The 22,050-nt window shown below is 36.9% G+C and overlaps 1 protein-coding gene across 1 annotated transcript; it reads right to left on the bottom strand.

Moving 5' to 3' along the window:
* Positions 1-10,841: 10,841 nt before the first annotated feature.
* Positions 10,842-21,643, bottom strand: LOC107700233 (tumor necrosis factor alpha-induced protein 2-like). Its single transcript, XM_016501818.1, has 12 exons — positions 21,119-21,643; positions 19,958-20,178; positions 18,817-19,591; positions 17,014-17,128; positions 16,796-16,906; positions 16,530-16,630; positions 16,143-16,253; positions 15,301-15,436; positions 15,097-15,219; positions 14,861-15,016; positions 14,412-14,533; positions 10,842-11,923 (listed from the first exon to the last, which is right to left on the bottom strand). Exons 1-12 carry the CDS (start codon positions 21,631-21,633, stop codon positions 11,602-11,604), a joined length of 2,808 nt encoding a protein of 935 aa, XP_016357304.1. The 5' UTR covers positions 21,634-21,643; the 3' UTR covers positions 10,842-11,601.
* Positions 21,644-22,050: the final 407 nt, after the last annotated feature.

Here is a 22,050-nt window from a genome sequence, read left to right as displayed (position 1 = left end):
GGGGAAATTGGGGAAATTAAACCATTCCCTTGTTAAAACATAACTTGTTTGTCTTCACTACTGACCCATATCTCAAATGCTTGGAACAATCACAGAATACGGCCCGTCCACAACTCACGGTCACCACATGGCCGACCATCCATCATGTATGCAGTGTCTCATCTATATGGAGCCACAGACCACCTGCAGAAGGTTCCAGTCTGTTTAGAAAAGTGTGTTTTCAAGGACTTTCCATGCGATGAAGACATTAACACATGTGTTAATGTCTTCATCGCATGGAAAGTCCTTGAAAACACACTCTTCTAAACAACCTTCTGCCTTCTGCAGGTGGTCTGTGGCTCCATATAGATGAGACACTGCATACATGATGGATGGTCTGGTGACCGTTGACCGTGAGTTGTGGACGGCAGTATTCTGTGATTGTTCCAAGCTAAGACAATCTCATCAAGCTCTTCCTGTAAGGAAATATGTATTGAAACAGAGTTAGTAGATGTCTGGAAAGCTGTGTGTGTAGCAGGAGAATCACACAGAGCATGAATCATGGAACCAGGTAACCAAATCACAGAAAATGTGCAATGAAGAGAATTACATTTTTGGTATGCATAATACATTATAAATATGATTTATAACATTAAAAATACACTAATTGAGCGAGGACGTTAATAAATGATAGGTGAGCCAAGTTAAAATTCCATGTTAGACTACAGGTGACATCTGGTGGACACTTGGGGAAGTGACAGACAAAATTTAGTGACATCTGCTCATCAAATGGACTGACAGTAGTAGCCTATGTTATTTTACTTGTAATCTCAGCTATTTCGATCTATAATAACGATAGTTAGTTTTGCCTTTAAACACCAGGTCTATGCTACAGTTAAATGAATCATGGAACCAGGTAACCAAATCACAGAAAATGTGCAATGAAGAGAATTACATTTTTGGTATGCATAATACATTATAAATATGATTTATAACATTAAAAATACACTAATTGAGCGAGGACGTTAATAAATGATAGGTGAGCCAAGTTAAAATTCCATGTTAGACTACAGGTGACATCTGGTGGACACTTGGGGAAGTGACAGACAAAATTTAGTGACATTTGCTCATCTAATGGACTGACAGTAGTAGCCTATGTTATTTTACTTTTAATCTCACCTATTTCGATCTATAATAACTATAGTTAGTTTTGCCTTTAAACTCCAGGTCTATGCTACAGTTAAATAAAAAAAAATGTAATATGTATATATTACATTATATATGTGTGTGTGTGTGTGTGTGTGTGTTGTGGATATCAAAACTTTTTACACATATAATTTCTTATTTTACAAAAAAATCAGACTTGGACCTATATGCACATCACATCAGCATGGTACCTTATTACTATTAAACATGTAGTAAACACGTATAATAAAAATACAGTTTCATGACGTGTTTATGCATTAAAACTGACCCGATTAATATTTTTTGTGGCATTATGGTGTATGAAGTAAAATGTTGGTTTCCATACATGCTACATCATTATTATTATAACTTGCATCTGCAAACTTCAACATTTTCACAGTGTTCTAATTTTCTCATAGTATATTGTTAAAGAACGTTTTATGCTCCCAAGTCAATGCTTACATTCTGAACATGATGCTGGATCCTTCACATCTAGGCTACATGCTACGTGAATTATAATCTTTTGATTTTGTGATTCTTTATGTGCAATAGGCCTACTTCTGTAATCATTTTGTGACTTACGTGGGGTGATGCAATTCTTTGCTTAAAATCCTTTCAAGAGTGGGTTTGCTCAGTATTCCATGCCGTTCCGCTAATTAAGGCAATAATATCATCAAACCAGGTTTAAAATTCCATATAAAATACTCCTTAAAGTGTTCACATTATTAGACCTGGCCTTCCATAATCGTGTGTCGTGTAGATCAGTGAGCCAGCAATAAGTCATAATTTTGACTTTTTAAATCTCATAATTTCGACTTTTTAAGTCATAATTTCGACTTTTTACCTCGTAATTATGACTTAAGTCATAATTTCGACATTCTCTCTCATAATTTCGACTTTTTATCTCGTAATTATGACTTAAGTCATAATTTCGACATTCTCTCTCATAATTTCGACTTTTTATCTCGTAATTATGACTTAAGTCATAATTTCGACATTCTCTCTCATAATTTCGACTTTTTATCTCGTAATTATGACTTAAGTCATAATTTCGACATTCTCTCTCATAATTTCGACTTTTTATCTTGTAATTTCGATTTAGTAAACTATAATTTCGATTTTTAATCTCGTAATTTCGATTTAGTAAATCATAATTTCGACTTTTTATCTCGTAATTATTACTTAAGTATGTCATAATTTCGATTTTTTTTTTCTTACCTGGCGGAAACGGGCTTCCGTACTTCTGTTACGTCAGAGACTGTAACTTTATTTTTGTAGAAGTAGCAGTGCTCACTGTCACTAAATTTAAAATCTCGTCGTCAAAAAATTCCTGACATATAAACAGTGACGGTGATCTGATTGTTTGACAACAGCCTGCATTAGCCTACATTTTTCAATGTAATCTTTGTGGAAATCATATGTTTACTTGCCTATTCTTAAAGTAATCGCAGCTGATGAAGCCTGCATCCAGAGGACGACTTGCTCTCTCCACTGAAGAGAGAGTTACCCCACTAGATGGTCCCAGAGATCTATTTTCTTCTCGGTAACGGTGTGAGTGTCAGTAAAACCTGAACAGAGACACTGAGAGCGTCCTAATCGTCCAGAAGAATGAACTTAACGAGTATTACAACATGTTTAGTTAGATCCCAAATTGTAGGAATTATTCAATCTGAAGTCCACTGCAAACGCCATATAGAAAACAGGTATGGATACATCACTTTACAGGAAATGGAGACGGAAATTTACATTAATTTATTCAAATATACAGTCATTACGCGCCACTTCAATACTCCATGAAGTTAAAATAAACACAGTGAATAATTTTTATAAAGCTTAATTCACCTCGAGGGCTTTTTTTCCATATTAAACACAACCGTCATTTACTAAATTTAAGGGTTTCGTGTATTACGCATTATATCAATTGAAATACATACACAGTGTGAATATTTAAATGTCATATGAGAGCATGGTGTTGATATTCTATAATGAAATATTGTCTGTGTTTGATGATATTGCAAGGCATTCCAACTGAACAAAGAACAACCATCACCTAGTACTAAATTTAGGGTTTTAGGTATGACAACTTATATCAGTTGAAATACATCATTATTTTATATAGCCTATTCAATTTGCACAGTTGCACACATATTTTGATCCACTTGTCTTGATGGGTTGCATTCATGAGTAATGGCAGGACTTGCCTGCAGGAAGCCTTCTTCAACATTCAAGGGTTAAGTGCCTTGCTCTGGGTCGCAATGACAGTGAACAAAGGAAGGGCAGTGACATTAGAACCAACCATTCTCGCCTGCAAATCTGCAATCTTTATGGGCACACAATGTCAACATCCTCAGAGGGCCCATTTGGGATTCGAACTAGTAACCTCTGCTGCAAACTGTATGCTTTAAGGTTAAAAGAGAGTGTTTTGGACTAGATAAAAAATGAGAGAATGACGTGTGTAACTGTATCCGCTCTACTTTTGTGTGATCAACTGTATTTTTTCACATGGGCTTGTGTGTAGTGGCAGTTTTTGTATGTTTCCAAGTGTAGTGATGTGTAAATGTGTGCGTGTATGTGTGCCTGATGTCTTGAGTTTTGTACTGTTTCAGACCCACGCTTCTGTTTCCTGCGGGACGTCCTCTGACTGGTTGGCTGATGAAGCAAGGGCCTGTTTGCGTAAATATCCATGAAGTCCTGTGTGATGGGGGCAGAGGTCAACCGCCCAATGCAATATTTCAGAATGCATGCTATTGTTTCTTTTTCTCGTTTACTCTCTCTCCTTCTCCCATGTCCTCCCTGTTCCTCTCTTTCCTCACTTCTTTTCAGGAAGGCTTTCCTTCTCCATCTACCCTAGAGACATTATAAATTAACGCATGACTCTAAGTCACAGACATGTTTTTGGCTATGCTCAGCTCTCAGGAGGACTGTCAAAGGTCATGAAAATGGCGTATGTGTTTAAGTTAGTGTCTGTTTACATGCGATTTTTCAGCCTCTTGAATTCATCCAAGGCAACTAAACAAAAGGTCTTTGTCAGGATAAGAGCTCTTCCAAGTTTATTCTTGTATATTTGAATAATAGGTCCTAGAATGTTCTAAGAACAGTACAAAAGAACCACCCAAAATACAAACCTCCCGCTGACCTCACTCTTGACCAACTATATAAAATCACATCAAAATGAACAATATTAACCAATCCGATTGCTCCATTAAGGTTTAACGAGCTTATTGTCCTCAGTATCTTCATACTGTTAGTTTCCTGTAAACATTCATGTTTACACACTCAAGTCAGTGATTTTATTCAGTTAGTCCAGTCTTTAAACCATAATAAACTAATTTCGTTGAATTCTGTTCCTTGGAGTTCATCTGCTTCTAGACAGCTGTTATCAACCAGGGGCCAGGGGCCCTATAGAGGGTCTCAGCAAACTTCCAAGGGGGCCTCATGTTGACTTAAAATGATTTAGAATAAGAAAAATCTAGAATTTAACTCTGTACAGTCAGCCCCCATTTTGTTTTAAGGTCCTGATCGCACCTTATTTGACGATAATGACTGCCTGACTGCATTATTCCAGGCATATTGTTGTACGATTCTGTAAAAATTATACTATGGTCTGCTAGTGTTCGAGTAATTTTAACATACAGTCAGCCCACTGTCTCTCTTCTGGCAAGAGTTCAGTGAGTTTAGATGTTTTCGAGTTGTGCTGATGACGCGGTCTGTCTTCCTGTAGATTGACAGCCTGAGACAAACACTACACATTCATCTGCCTACAGGTGTAAAAGGGGTAAAGGTCAAAGCACAGAAAGGAAAAGGAAGATAAGAGAGGTTCATGCTGTCTTGAGTCTGAGAGAAAAGAAGGGAAGTTGTACCAGTGCTCTGTGTGTGTGAGAAATACAGAGTTTAAGAGCACAGTGCTGTCCTCACAAAATTGACCTCTATAATTTCCTGTTGACTTTAAACTAATGTGAAATATATTTAAGATGATCTATTGCTCAGTTATATAATATTAAGAGTATTCACTCGTAAAAGGAAGAGAGAGATTATTCAATCGTTTGTCTATTCTAAGAAATGTCAACAGTGGGAATTTCTGTTCTCCGTTAAACCCACCAAACACACACACACACACACACACTCACCCTCAGCTTCTTTCTGCAGCTATACAAAACCTATTAATAGGATCGTCTAGTCTTTTTTCTTGGAGCTCTTGAGTTGTTTTGCTGTAAGTCATACACTCTGACATCCTATACCCATAGTGTTTGTGCATTGTTGTACAGTTGGTGTGTATTAAAATAGTACGTGGCATATTTCAGATGCGTGTTATACGTCCTGTGTGTATATAAGTCTGTTGCCCGCCAGGTTGGCTTTGGGGATGTGTTGTCATAAATAAAGCACTTTGTGCGCACACAGAGACATAAACCATTTGTGTGCTGTATTCCCATGGTTATTCAGATGTCACCAGTGTTTATTCCAAGGAAGAGACACATCAGCCACCTCACCGTCTGTTTATGGTGTCTCTGACATCACGATCAGTATTTATGGAGCTCTTTTCTGCTCTACGCCCAAGGAAGATGTGCTGGCGTTAGTCACTAATATTCCTGTCTTTTAAATCTAATGTTTCATAAAAGGATGTGTCTCATTCATGAGCATTACATGAAAAGGAAGCCCTGAAAAATTAATTAGATTCAATTGGTTTCCAAATAAAAAACAAAACAATTAAACAAATGTGTTATGAGAAAAAATTAGTGTGTTTATTTTGAGTGTTACTTTCTCTCTCAGAAATTGCTTGTAAATTTCCTAAAGAATTACAAAGAAATAGCAGGTAACACACTTAATTAAGCATGAAATTTAGAAGTAGAAAGACTGAAATAATATTTTCTTGTGAAACATAATCATTGTTTTATTTACAACAGCCCTAGTAAATAAAGTAATATATTTAAAATACATTTATTTTTATACTATATAGTTCAAATCTATTAACATATTTATTGACATATCGCTCAAGACTTACTGATATAAAAATTATAATTCAACTTTATTTGGAATACTTGTGCACAATGCATATTTCTTAATATTAAGCCTAAAATGTGTTTTAATGTCACTATTGATGAGGATTATATGATCTTTGGATAATATCGGTCTTTAAATGCAAGATATTTATATTGCATCTTATTTTTTAAACACTTTGTACAGCATTTAGCACAGTACACTGTACATAACACACAACGTGTATGTGTGTGTGTGTGTGTGTGCAAGTTAATTTTTTTTCTGATAAATAAGGATGTCCTGTTTGCTTGAATACACACCTCCATTGTTCAACATAAGTGGTTGGCACAGAGGTGAATGACTGACTGACTTTTTATCCTCAGGAGAGTGGAGTGCATGAGTGTGTGTTTGTGTGTGTGTGTGTGTGTGTGCACACACATGTGCAGTTGGTTGTGTTATGTCATGTCATGTTATTCAACAAGCTTGTTTGGGTGTTCCTGTGTGTCTACATCACATATATATGTGTGTGCCTATAGGGCTCTGAAACAAATCATTTTCCAAAACACAAACAAACAGCTAAAAAAATATGTGTGTACCTTGGGGTAGAAGGGAAGGAGAGTTCATGACCAAGCCTAAAGGTGAGCAGCACTGCCAAAACAAACACGTTAGGTACTGACAGTTCCTCCAAAGCCATCTGTAATGAAAGGAAAGCTGCTTCTGGGAAATCCATTGTAATATTCCTATATTCCGTTGCCACTGATTAGAATGTCTGATGAAGTAATTAAGTTGTTGTCAGCTGGAGCCAATGGCAGGGGTCCATTACAGAGGGCGAGGCTTGTCACTTTACGGATGAAAGGTTTCTTTAGTTTAATCAACATCACACGACAACAAAAAATTAGCAGAGATGCTGGATAGACTAGATAGACCCCTGCAATTTGACATTTACATTGAATATAGGGAAATATTATTCATGTAGTCTGTTTTTTTTGTTTTTTTTTACTATATGCATCCAAAATTATGTAGTTTACTGAAATCATTGATAAAGCAATAGTTCACCCAAAAAGGAAAATTTACTCACCCTTAGGCCATCCAAGATGGATCCTCACCAATAGATTCCTGAAGTAATCCATATGACTCCAGTCCATCAATTAACATATTGTGAAGTGTGTATGAAACAAATCCATCACTACGGCATTTTAACTGTAAACCGTTACTTTTGGCCATTTACTAGCACTGGAGAAATCAACATTATAAATGGAGGACTCATATTCTTAAAGATTTTAAAGATTTTAATTGTTTGAAGTTAAAAACATCTTTGGAATTGATGGAATTGTTTATTACCAACACACAGTGGTGTGCTTCACAAGACATTACGATTCTTTATTGTCACTATAAAAAGTACAGTGAAATTGCATGCTCTGGCATCGACTGATGGCACCCATAGAGGATCCATTGATGAGCAAGTGATGCAATGCTAAATTTCTCCAAATCTGTTCCAATGAAGAAACAAACTAATCTACATCTTGGATGGTTTGAGGAAGAGTAAACTTTCCATTTCAATGTTCTGCTCCTTTAAAGGGATAATTCAATCAAAAATGAAAATTCTGTCATAGTTTATGGGTCATTCCATGAAATCGGTGCCTTTTGCATCCCTAAGAAATAATCAAACATAGATTTAATATAACAAGAAATAAATATCTATTTAAAAACCATAACAATACTACGTATGATTTCATCAATATTACATAAAAAAGTCAATTAAATGTTATTTTAAAGGGGTCATATGATGCAATTTCAATTTTTCCTTTCTCTTTGGAGTGTTACAAGCTCTTGGTGTAACATTTCCGTCACACGCTTGAGGTATTCGGCCAATCACAACGCACTGGATAGCTGGCCAATCACAGCACACCTCGCTTTTTCAGACCAATGAGCTTTGTAAAAATCGACGCTTTTCAGAAAGGCGAGGCATAGAGGAGAAACAATAATGTACAGTATGTGGAAAATACTGTGTTTTTTTAACCTTAAACCGCATAAACACATTTCATTACACCAAATACACAAAATAATGTTCTTTTTAGCAACATCATATGACCCCTTTAAATAATTTAAATAGCATTTATGCTGATAAGGGTAAGGTTTTTGTCCTGTCCCCCTCTATGATTTTTATTTTTCAGCAGGACTTTTCATTTTCAAAATGAAGGCAAAATTATATTTAAAAAATCATATTTGCATATTGTTCTAAATACAGTTTCATTGTTAAGCAATATTTTTGGCATAAGTATGCATTTTTTGTATAAAATATAATTTTATTGGTGTCCCCTGATTTCATGTCAGCTCTGTTACCCTCATCTAAAAACCTTTAAAATAAAATAATGTACATTCAAGTGACATCATTTCTACGAGGGTATATCATCTCTCAACGAGGATTCCAACACTTAATACACAAGCATATTTCTCTCACTCCTCTATAATGTTCTATTTTTGATGATTTATGAGGCTTGACTGAGGGGGGCCATCATGCAGTGTCAATACTATTACCATTTTTAAAATGCGAATTTAAACAATTATTTCTTACATGTAGTATAATCAATATCTACTGGTAAAATCCTTTCAAAATGCACAATTTGTGCTTTTGTGAACTTGACTATTAGCTAGCAATTAGCAAATTAGTTTGAAATCATCAAACCTGTTACTGTCAGCCCTTTTACTTTTCAGGGTAACAGGTTTTGACATTTGGGTAACAGGGATGACATAGATTAGGTGTCACTCTGTTTTTAAAGATTGTCTGTGTAAAATGTAAACATGTTTAAAGGTCACCCTGGCTGTATTGTTGAGCTAATGCCTGTATCATTCAGTGGCATATGAGCATGAGTTACATTTTAGTTAGTATTATTGGTATTGGTAAACTATGACAGGGATAGGATGATCAGTCTCAATAAAACTCTTTTTTTTCCATAACTAATTGTCAATAATGCATCCATGTAAATTCAATTACAAACATGAGCAGCAAGGTGCCTGCAGACCCTCACCTGCAGTCTTGCAATGTTCAAGAAAGTACATATCTTGGTCTGGTTTCAGATGATCACAGAAAGACCAAGATCTGATCATCTTCCTTGCCTAATAATTGAACCAGATCAGTATATTTGAAGTTCTGTGAGGGAACACAGACAAACAGATGGACGCATTGTCTAATCACAATAACCTTAAAACATTAGATCTTCTAGAAATGTAATGTGCTAAATCAACAATGAACTGACTTAAACTGAAAAATGTACTGTTTACTATTGTCATACAACTATGCCAAGTAAGTGCAAAACAATATAATGCAATTTAAAATGGTAAAACGGTACAGTATAATGTAAACACATATGTGCAGTGTGCTGAAGAATATGTGTCCTATCATCCCTGTTACTCTGGTCAGTCCTGTGACTATGACGTCAATCCTGTTACTGTCATTAATTTCATAAAAACTGTAAAAATTATATTTGATACAGCCTTCCAGGTTTTTCCCTTGTAACTTTATATTTTATTTTGGACAAAGCCTTTTTTTAATATCTCAACTGACATGTGGTCACTCTCCAAAATTAGGATGTTCTTGGTCATCTGAATTACAAATATAAAAATATAAAAATAAAATCTAAACTATGAAACAATCCCAGAGAAAAGAGGGACTAAAATGCTGCTCATATATGTGGAAACTACCACATAGTTCTAATTAAACTATAGTAGCCTATCTAACACTTTAGTAACATGTCGGTAACAGGGTTGACAAAAATACCAAAACATGAGGCAGAAAAATGTTGATTAACTTATTTCATTTTTTAATTTTCCAAGTGGAAAAGGCACCGATTTCGTGGAATGCCTCATGTTGTTTCATTGTTTCAACTTTTTTTTTCTTTCAACACAATGAAAGTCAACAGAATCCAAAACAACACTGGACTCCACTGACTTTTACTGTATAGACATACATAAACAAATACATTTTTGGGATGCACTGAAAAAAAGAAAGTCAACGACATGTAAATATTGATAAAATCTGTGATGTTTTGTGCTGAACTACATCAGTGGCATTAGAGAAAAATCCAGCAGACTTCACTTACCTTATTCACGTGTGTCTATTTTTACAAGTGTGTGCGTCGTTCTCCGACTACAGTTTGTTTGGGATAAAACAGGGTTGTTGTGTTGAAAAGGAAGTGGCCGCCTGTGGTGGTGTGTATACTTGGCTCTGATAAGAGAACTCGTTTGGCACCTCTCAGAACAACAGGAATAGACCAGTTACCCAAAACATCCCTAAGCTGACAGACAGGAGAGCTCAACCGCAACTCAACCCAAACCCACAGAAATCCACACAGCTGAATGAAAACTGAGAGGAGCCCACCTGCCACTGAAAATCTATAATTAACTGCATTTACTCATAGAACATTTATCATGTAAATGGCATGGAGTAAAACAGATATTAGCACTCCAGTTTGGGATCAGTAGTATTAATAACAAGGGAATATAAATTACATGTAAAAAAAAAATCAAATAAAAAACTATTACTGTATTTTTGATCAAATAAATGCAGCCTTGGTAGGAATTAAAGACTTCAAAAGCATTTTAAAAAGCTTACTGACCCACACTTCTGAACAGTAGAGTATAAAAACAAAAGAAAGGTGTTAAAGAAAACTAGCAATTTAATTACAATTTCCTAGTCAATGGGGCTTTATTTCTTATTTACCTGAAACAAAATCACACAAGCATTTAATTCATGTCAGATTTCAGATCTGAATAGTGATGAGACATGAAAAGAAATGAGATGTACAGAATCCTAAACTTTAGTACAAAAAAGAACTAAATCGGAGGAATTAACATTCACATTCTTTAAATGTTGCACTCTCAAAATCTGAAATGTAGCTGTTTATGCACTGTAGAATTGTACCTGGTGTTTGACACATCATGTACGTGCATCTGGTCTGTGTGTGGTTTAATGTCAAGCTAAAGCAGTGTTCTGAACACAGCCTGCACTAATAAAAATTTCAGCATGTCCCCACTCTACAGTGATGAGTTTCCTGCTGCTCCTCTCAAATCATGTGGCTGTTCACACGACAGAGGTCCAGCTAGTCAGTATACAGCAGTCCAGTAACAGCCTGTATAAAGCGAGGGAGAATTATAGATCATTTCCCGTCCTTTGAAATGTCCACTGACTTATTCCGCTCCAGCTGTGCTCTGAAGGACAAGTATTGTTGTGATTTTACTTTTGCTGTCATAACCTCATCTTATCCTCCTTTTTGACTGGGTTCTGACCACATTTATCTAGTCTGAATCAACTGACTGAGTGCACTTTTTATGCCATCTTTTGCTTAATATAATACTGATTTGATTATGTAATACTTGTTGTGATGCTGTGTATTTATCATTTATTGTGTCTTTTTTTAAATATCAGGATGCTATGTGTTGTAGTTATGCTGCATTTCTTTATTTTTAAGGTTCAGTAAAGCGCTTTGCACGGCTTGATTGTGGTCTATCGTCAGCATGTTTCTCATTTCGACTCCTTCTGCTGCGGTTACGGCGCGGCCGGGCACTGGCGACCCACGATGACACAGTCAGACCGAAGCGGATCAGAACCAGCCCCAGACAGGACATGTCTTTGGCCACTGCGATTTCAGAGAAGAGGGCACGATCTCGAGGCAGATTGATGTAGCTGTCGCTGTTCTCCAAGTCCCAGACAACAGCTAAAATCTCCTGACGGTCTGTCTGATGCACCATCCCACGGACATTCAACATAGCAGAGATGTGTTTCCTCCTGTGAGGAGATGAAATGAGAGAGCGGGGGCATGGTTCAAATTTCATGTTTCATATATATTAAAGCATACATTACTGTCTTTGCACAAAACAAGAAATACATTGCTCACGGTAGAAAAAACATATATATAAACCCAAATGTAATAATAATAATAATAATAATAGAGACACATTTTTTGAGCTCATAAGAAACGAACAGAAAAAGTGGAGATGCACTAATTATAATTATTTGTTACAGCTATAAATGGCTGATATTAAAATGCTATACTATTCCTTAATAAAATAAAAATACTTTTAGTTAAATAAAAATAAAGCTGTAAAAATGCTGCAAGTGAATTTACGAATCACGGCAGTGTATATTATTTATATAACATTATTAACATTATATACATTATATATTATATACATATATATAATATTTCTATGTAGTTTTACTTCATTTTTATTTTAGTTTTAGTAATTTTAGTATTTAGTAATAATACTTTAGTACAACAAACGTAGTTATATTTCTAATTTTTGTTAAGGTTTTCGGTTTTCATCTCATTTTTATATTTTATTTGATTTCAGGTTTAAATTACCACATTTTTAATAGTTTTATTTAAAAACAACAACACTTATTAAAACATCTAAATGTACAGTGTGAAAAATGGACATTCATTTTGAGATTTGCATTTAAAAGTGTTAAATTATTGGTGTTATGAAGATTCATTTTAAGTGAGCATTCGATGATGACAAAGGGAAAAAATAAGAGAAATGAACAGCATGAAGAAATATCCAATATCCAACTGTTGCAATACATTACAAAAACTCTAATATCGTCTGATAAATATGGTACAGATATATCATGCATCAAAAAAAGATCAGTTTGACTTGATCATGTTGTCTTGTCAGTTACATTCATAAATTTGTTCTGATGATGCTTAGTGAACAAATCAACATTTTTTTAAAGAATCATTTAAACCAAAGTTTCATCAGTTTCCTTTCAAACCATTATTTAGATAAAGGGACAAAGAGAAACTTTGAGATCAAAACAAAACACAAAACCTGTAATATTACTAAAAGAGCAGTCAGGCATTTATTCAGAGAAAAGTCATGTGAGAAATTTAAGCCAAATGTGTTTCTTTGTAATGATCCCTTGACAGCACTCATGGCTTAAAAAGCAAACTCAGAGTCAGCGCTCTATACTGAGAAGATGGCATGTCCTGCCTATAGATAACAATGTGACAGTGTGAGTCTGTGACAGACTTTCACATAGACAGACAGTCAAAAACAGGAAGCACCACTGCTAAGCACAAAGAGAAGTCAAGTAGCCTCCACTTTTTGGCTTTTGATCTCTAGTTGGTGTGTGTGTGTATTTGATTGGAGTGTGGCACCAGTCAGTCTCCTGTGACCTGGCAGGAACAGGAAGTACTCCACAGCCACTTCCTGTCTGCTGAGGAGGGTCGTGCGTCAGCAAGCAGGAGCACTGCCAGCCAGTGACTGACTGCACACACACACACACACCTCTTCATTCAAACAAAAACACTGGACTAAAGTGGGGTCACATCTCATCCATTCCCCTGTTTACTGTCTGCTGTTCCCTCCCGTCCACATAAAGGAAAGTTGGCACTGAGATGGAGCACCACGGTAACTATTTTCAGTCAGACATTCTTAGAATGACCTCAGGAAACAGAGAGGTGTTGTGAAAAATAGTCCTCAAGGAAATGAGAGGGGAACATGTCAGATTTTTCATGAATGAAAGCACTTTAAGACAACAGAGTTCAGGTTCTACCCTTCCGTAGGTCTAAAAGTGTTCAGCAAAATTGTATAAATGTAATAGTTATGTAACCGGACAAAGTTACATATTAATATACTGAGTGCTGTAAGAGCTAATAAAACATGTTCCTTCCAGTTTTATGCTATATAAAATCTACATCCTGTTCTACATTTGGCTTCTGTTTTATAGCAGTTTTTAAACAACACATGGTTCCGGGTCTTTAAAGTTTATTGGTCAAGTTGCTAAAGGGCCGTTCACACAGAATGCATTTTTGCATTCCGCCCTCACTTTTCTTTGAAATCGTTACACTCACATCTTTTGCAGCATCTCGCAGAACACAATGTGTTAAAAATGCTAGTAGATGTTGTTCAACTTCTACGCCTTGTCTCTACATGTTGTGTTTTTTCACATTCCACTGCTTTCCATCTTGCTTGTTTAAAAGCAAAAACGTGTTGTGTGTGATGTATTGTATAGAGCATGTGGTGTGGAGTGGAAGTCAAGCAGTTAGTGGATTTGTCTGGAGCGAGGTGTGGGTCAGAGAATCTTTGTTTTCTCTCACTCCATGATTGTTTTCATAATTTCTCAAACTAGTGAGGACATGATAAACCGAACTGGAGCTGATCAGAGGGTATGTTAGAACCCAAACCATGCACTTGCCATTTCTGGGTATCCCTGCTGGTTCTTGAACAGGCCTCTGCAAGTGGTTTTGATTCATTGGCCTTGGTGATCTTACCGTATATCTGGAAATTCCTTCACCAAAACCCCGACTTCCATCTGAATAGAGGGAGTGTCCTCCAAAACTATGATGTCAGCCAGGTGAACAATCAAACTGTCCAACCAGAAGGAAGTTGACTCCTTAGGAAAGGAAAAAAACATTTATTTTTTTAAATATTTTAAATGAACTTTGGTGTTGGCATTTTTGGTAAAGTAAAGTAAAGTAAAGTAAAGTAAAGTAAAGTAAAGTAAAGTAAAAGAAAAGAAAAGTTTCAATTCGATTTGTAATGGCTTGTTGCAAATCACATTTTTCTTCTTTTGACAACCATAGTTTTATGCTTATATTCAGATTTATATACCTAACAGTACACTACCTGTACCTAAGGTCCCTCTCGAGGGGATTATCATATTTGGAAATCATTTAAGATAGTGTAAGGCATAATCTTTATTAAACTTAGTGGCACTGACCAGATCTTTAAAAAGAGCCTTCAGCTGTTTGGCCTCGTCCTGCAGACGGAATGCCACTCTCTTCCTCATTTTGAGTGACGTACAGATGACCCGCCCCCTCATGATGGCACGAACATATTCAACCAGGACCCGCCTGTGCACCTCATTCACCAATGCCTGATTGTCAATCAGATGATCAATTAATCAACCAACCAAACCGTGAGTGTGTGAGAATGCGTGTGTGCTCTAAGTTGTACCTGATATGGAGGGCAGTCCATTCTGCGGAACTTTTTAAAGTGCTGTTTAATAGTCATCTCAATGCTCTCATAGGCCTCAGTGTTTTCCAGCCACTTCCTCTTCACCAGCTTATCGAAGAATGGCTGGAATCATGACAGAAAATCATCAGTGAATGCTTTAAGAGTCAAATCTGGGCCAGATGTGAATGTGTGCAAGGGTCTCACCCTGATGTTTTCAAACAGTATGTCCGAGAGAACTTGCACTGACTGGTTAACAATTCGCTCCAGAGATGATTGAGCTCGCTGGGAGGCATCCTCACTGCCAAGGGCATCACAGAGATGACAGCGCTCCACAAAATTCCTACAGAGTTCAACACAGGATTCAAGTTGTTTTTTATTTCAGTGCCATTTCATTGCATTATTCTTTTTATATTATTTCTATTATCCTTGGAAGTCTTTCATGAACATTGTTTTAAGCTTGTGCATCTAGGTTACTGATCAGTTGACTCATGATTCTCCTGACTAAGAACAGACTCACATTCTCTTATTTTGTTTTATATATTACAAAATACACATTATTATAAAATTACTATTCTCTATAAAACCGCAACATTTTAGAAGCAAAATGTGATTTGTGTATAGTATAGTATATTATAGTATAGTATATACTATAGAAAAGTCTGTAAAAATAGAGCCCAATGCACTATGTTAATATGCAGGAATTTTGTGTTTTGATTTTACACAGATGTTTTACCAATGTTTTGAATTACGCATTTAGGGTTGAAGGAAATGTCCTTAACAGAACTTAACAGATAATGTTCTGGCAGGAAATGACTGGTAGCTTTTTTGATTTTCTACAGATTTTTTTTCTGACAGTGTATTTTTCATATTAACCCAGTGTTTTCTAGCAAGATACCTGCATTGTTTGTCAAGAACCTCCATTCTTCAAAACATAAATGTAGAAAATATAAAGTTCTAAAGACGTTTACAGATTTTTTTTCAGTCCTTAAAAACAGCCAGGTTGGGAGAAGATGGAATAGATAGATATAGTGAATAAGATGAAAAACCTAAAAGGTGGAACACAGTTGACAAGAGCGATGGTCCTGGAGACATAACCATCCCCATGATCCCCAAACTCTGACTGCGTGTCATGGAACATCTCAACCTTTCTCTGGAAACTAAATACCACACAGACACACAAACACACACATTTCATAATCTTAGACTTCCCTATTCAAAAGGCAGATTATATTCTTTGAATATAAAGTAGGGACAACACAATTTCAAAAAGTGCCCAACCATAGTTGTGAACATGATTATTGAGTCTCTTCTGAGCTTTATAAAGTAAATATCTAAATATCATTAGATCAATTATATGAGTTCATAAATGTTTTTGCTGTGGCTTTTGCCATCATCAGCATTATTATGATCAAACTCTCTTGTCCCCATCTCACCTGTGCAGGAAATCTGCAAGGCCATTCAAGGTGCAGCGAGCAACACGAGCACCTAGTGGCTGACTGACAGCTGTCGATCTGTCCAAATCTACCTTCAGCCTCTGAAACAGATTAAGACACATGGATATGAAAAGATATTCACAATGACCTTATAAATACACATACAACAACATACATTGCCAAATGTGCAAAGTGGAAGGCATGCATACAGTCAGATTCCAAAGAATGCAGTAATGGCTGTACATGTGTGGGATTGATGGTTTTACCTGTATAACAGAACGGGCGAGGCCAGACTGATACTCTTCAATGTGCAGCGTCTGAGCCCATCGCTTTTCTTCATCATCCAAAACTTGCGAGAGCTCGGTAGTCATCTTGTCCTGCATACACACATAATGGATATATTTTAACACATCAGATATTATTTTGTTTCCAGAGATTAATAATTAATGCATAATTTGACTCAAAACCTTTCTAAAAGTGTTACCCAAACAGTTTCGACGCAGTCCTGTTCCAGCCGGTCTATGACATCTTCAGGCAGTAGAGGTTCTAGAGCTTCACACACTATAGTGCCCATTGCTCCAACTGTAGCCAGGACATCCCTATGGGACACTAACCATCAGAACTAGTGCATGTTTGTGTGTCCATAAGTGTCCAGCATGTCCAAATTCTTTTGTGTATTTATGTTGTTCAGTGTTGGGAAAGTAACAACCTAATTACAATCCACCTACAATTCCTGCTGGTACTGGGAATCAAACCCACAACCTTCTGGTTAGAAACCCTTATGACTCTCTAACCATTAGGCCACAACTGCACAAATCAATAAATACATCAATTTTACTTTATAAATACAATTTAACAATCTAATGATATAATATTTAATTTTATCAGAGTTGTATGTTTGCTGGCACCAAAACAATAGCAGGGTTGGAATGAATTAACAATCTTAGTTAGGGTGACGGTCTACTCTTAAAAATAAAGGTCCCAAAAAGGGGCAGTGATGTCAGAAGAACCAATCTGGGTCTCCCTGAAGAACCTATAAGTAAACAGTTCTTAAAAGAACCATATTTTCTTAGCCGAAGAACATTTTAATAATCTAAAGAACATTTCTTTCCCACCTTTTGTGCCATGGAAAAGTTTCAGGGATGTTAAAGGTTCTTTGTGGAACCATAAATGCTAATAAAGAACTTTTATTTTTAAGAGTGTCACAAACTAGAACAGCCAAACACAACAACAACTTTCTATTTTACATAACGGAGTCAAAAATGTAGAACAGGGATTCATTTACATGAATTTCCAGTGCTGAGGGCCATAGATGATTAACTGATTCACTAGTCTAATAGTCATTTGTGGATGGTAAGGGGCTTATTTCCACATAAAATTCAAGAACACTGTGACAAGTTCTTCTCTACAATTTTTTTTTTGTTAATTTCCAGAAGCTCTTCTTAACTGCACACTCTGACCTTTACTTTTTCAAGCAGTCCCAAATTAAAAGTTTTATATTCCATTACTAAAATACAGGATAATATCTTTACTTAATATAGTAATATTCACTCATCAAAAAAAATAATATTTTTTTATATTTAGCTCTTTATACTTTCAACTCTTATGTTAGAATGAATCCATCTCTTCAATGTCACGAATGAGAGAAAGAGAGATGACCATATATATGTAGGTGTGTCTATTTGATTATTCCCTCAGCTGAGACATTATTAAAAAAAAAGTGATGTACAGTAGTTTTTTGTCTACTTGTTAGGAAATGTAGTTTGTTATGGTCAGAACTGAAGAGGAAGCAGTGACAAATCTCTTTTTTTTTCATTTTGTGACGTACATATGAGTGTAACATTTTATCAAAAAAGAAAAAATGTAGGGCAAGGACTTCTGGTTGTTGGCTGTTGACTGGATTTTAGGATGTGGTCATTGCACTCAAAAGTAAAGGCAGATGAATGTGAGGTTACAAACGTAGTTTTAAGTGGACTAAATAACTGGGGAAATCTATTTTCTAACCATGCATTACATTTTCATTGAATTTTCATTAAATACAGCTACTGAAAAATTAGTAGAGTGGCTACTTTTAGTATACAAGACCGGTGTTGTGGCTGTGTACAGTAATTCTCCCAGGTATTCAGTACCGTTGTTGTTCATTCTAATAAACAATGCATCTGATATTAATAGACCTGAGCTCATTCTTCCACTGGGTCATTAAACCAAGTGGAATGTGATTGCAGGAAAGGTGTGTGTAAAAATAGAAAACACACCTCAACGTCTATGTGTATCTGTGCAAAAATACCTGTTGTAAATGTTGTAGATCCAGTCCAGCAGTGAGTATGTGTCTGTGATCTGAATGGGTCCACTAGTGATGGTCTTCAGTCGTTTGGCAACAGCCCTGTGATAACTCTGCATGTAGACCTGAAACACACCAAACTCCTCGGGATAAACCGCCACCACATTCCGACGTGCCGCATCCATATCCTCCACCACTCTGGCCCTCAATCGCTCCAAATACATGCCCATCTGTCCTGCAGCGATGCCCCCTGGTTGTGGAAGACACCAGTCAGCTGCCTCTCCCACAGCCTCCACCCACCTTTGACGCAGTCTCCTGGGACGCTTGGAAGGCCGGGAATGGTCTTCGGATTGGTCACCAGTTTGGACGTTGGACTGGGCCTCTTGCCGCAGGGCCCAGACCTTGTCAGCCTGCTCTTCCTGTTGAATGACCAGCACCACTAGGCCAAGCTGAGGCCCGCTGCAGGGTTGACGTAGCGACTCCCTCACCACATCCCACATCTCTCTCTGAAGAGCCTCGTAAAGCAGCTCAACATCTTTCACTTTGCGCAGCCCAGCATCCCACATGCTTGGGCCAGAATCCTTACTACTTGAACCAACCAACAGGGGGAGCCAGGGAGACGACATGAGTGTGGGAGGAGTTATGTTACTGGGTGTGGTTGAAGTGGGTGTGGTTTGTGTCAAGAAGGAGGGGTCAAGTTCACACTCCCTCTCAAGCTCCTGGATGTGCGTGTCGGCAAGCAGTAGGTCTCTCTGATTAACTAACTGTAAGATCTCCAACACTGTGAGAGAAAGTGAGAGATTGAGTAGTTTTACTTATCATTTACAGCCATGTGTTTAATCACTTGATGTGTTGTTGTCTTTGGAACAGGATATACATTGACACGGTTCCGATTTTTCTCTCCTTGCGCTGAGCTTATCGGGTAGGATCTGCTGCACAAAGAAAGTGTATAATTTCCTGTCTCTGTGAAAGTGTTTCTTGATTGGCCAGTGACTCACAGGGACTTTTGGACCCTGATACTGCTCATTAAGAGCAAGGTGTTATGGGTCAAATATGGAGACCCCTGACTGTGAACAGTAACACTTTATACATGCCATAAAAGGTAAAAACAAGTACAGATGTAATAAAAGCAAAAACACGGTTGTACCTGATAGTGGCTCCCTGCGTTTGACCGGTGGTTCTTCTTCTACTGACTCTTCATCGTCTTCCTGCGAACTGCGGTTTGTTAGCGAGTCCCCTCTGAGTTTGCTCAGACTGACCATTCGTAGGAATGAGGGATGTCTGCGACTGTCTTCTTCATTTTCAGTGGTCAGATCACCTGTAGGTAGACTATCTCTGCGCTCACACTCCTTACGACGGCCTGCCAACCTGAGGAGAGAAGATGCATTAAGGAAAATGTCCTTTCGAATACCTTCACAACAACTGCAGAAAATAACTAGTCTCAGAAATAATGATCTCTGCAACACTGATTCTCAATTGGTTGGTTTCAGGTCTGGTCTGAAAAAAGCAAAAAATGCAAAATGCAAACAATGCCACATAACTAATAATATTCCATATTTACAATCATGCACAATTAGGATGGCAAAATAAATGCAATAAATGGTGGCATTTAACAGTGGGAAGAAATGCATCACATTTCTTTTGTTGTTGATGTCAAGGGCTATGGATGGTTGCTGCCATATCAGCTTCATTGGCTATTACACAGCAGATACAAATGAAACATTCCACACTATAATATCATTAATACACTAAAGATAAAATAATAAAAACAAACATTTTATAAAATTCAACTGTAATAAAGACTAAATTAAGCACAATTAAAAAAAAAAGATTCTTTAAATATCCTTGTAATAAAAATTGTAAACGTTTTTCTGGGTCCATAAATACGTCCTTAAAAATCACTCTCATAACATTATAAATTGGACAGATCAAAAATATATGCTTTATAGACAAGTTGGTGCTACAGTATTGTCAAGGGATGTGGTTAACATGGTTTGTTCCAATGCATTGAATGCATGTTATTGATCTTATTGTGAATGATTCATCCATCCAGCTTATTCATTTTTAATCAAACTGTCACAGCTGGGTCTTCCAGTGACATTAGTCAACAACAGTCTTTTCTCTGGCGATGAATGGTGATTTTAATTGAGAAAACCTTACTATTTGTATATTATTTTGCCTAAAGAATTCATGATTATACTGATACATTCCAGTGTTTGGTTTTAATCATATTTGTGTTTTATTTTAGTATGGGAAAAAATTTGGAAGCATAACCACTGCTACATAATATGCATATTACCATTCTCACCTCAGTAAAGTCATGATCTCCTCTGAGGCTCGTCGATAGTTCTTTTTTTTCTTTCCTGAGGCGGGTGCTGCCGGTAGAGTGGCACTCCGTAGTGAAGGAGTGGCGCCCCACACGTTTCTTCCGGTCATACGCAGGCCCTTGCCTAATTTGCCAAGGGTCTTCAGTGGTGACGAGCCACAGATTCGTTCCAGAGTTCCTCTCTTTTCTTTAGATCCCTCAGTGACCTTTGACCCTCCACGCTGCTCTGCGTTTGCCTCATTCTCCAGTGCTTCGCTCACCTGAGATGATCTCTGGTAGTCTTGTCCATTCTCCCAGACCCTACCTTCTTCATTATTCCACCCCATGCCTGCCCACGCCCCCTCAAATGGATTCAGATCGGATGGTGGTAGAATGAGTTCCCCGTTGCTGTGGTTACTCTTTAGGATGAGTTCACCATTAGTAAGATTACTCTTTTGGAGGTCACCATTGCTGTGGTTACTTTTGATCCTCCTGGGCAGCCTCTTGAGGATGGGCATCCTGTCACTGATTAACTAGAACACAAAACGGACATTGTAACATAGGTCGGAATCAATTATTATCTCATGTAATTGAAAAACATTGGTTGTGAGCATGTCTGAAATACTGCTGCTGTTCATATACAGGTGCATCTCAATAAATTAGAATGTTGTGGAAAAGTTCATTTCAGTAATTCAACTCAAATTGTGAAACTCGTGTATTAAATAAATTCAATGCACACAGACTGAAGTAGTTTAAGTCTTTGGTTCTTTTAATTGTGATGATTTTGGCTCACATTTAGCAAAAACCCACCAATTCACTATCTCAACAAATTAGAATACTTCATAAGACCAATAAAAAAAACATTTTTTAGTGAATTGTTGGCCTTCTGGAAAGTATGTTCATTTACTGTACATGTACTCAATACTTGGTAGGGG

This window comes from Sinocyclocheilus anshuiensis, unplaced genomic scaffold (assembly GCF_001515605.1).
Source record: "Sinocyclocheilus anshuiensis isolate Anshui unplaced genomic scaffold, SAMN03320099.WGS_v1.1 scaffold1236, whole genome shotgun sequence".
NCBI lineage: Eukaryota > Metazoa > Chordata > Actinopteri > Cypriniformes > Cyprinidae > Sinocyclocheilus > Sinocyclocheilus anshuiensis.
Note: the sequence above shows the minus strand (reverse complement) of the source record. Positions and strands in the feature narration are given on the sequence as shown.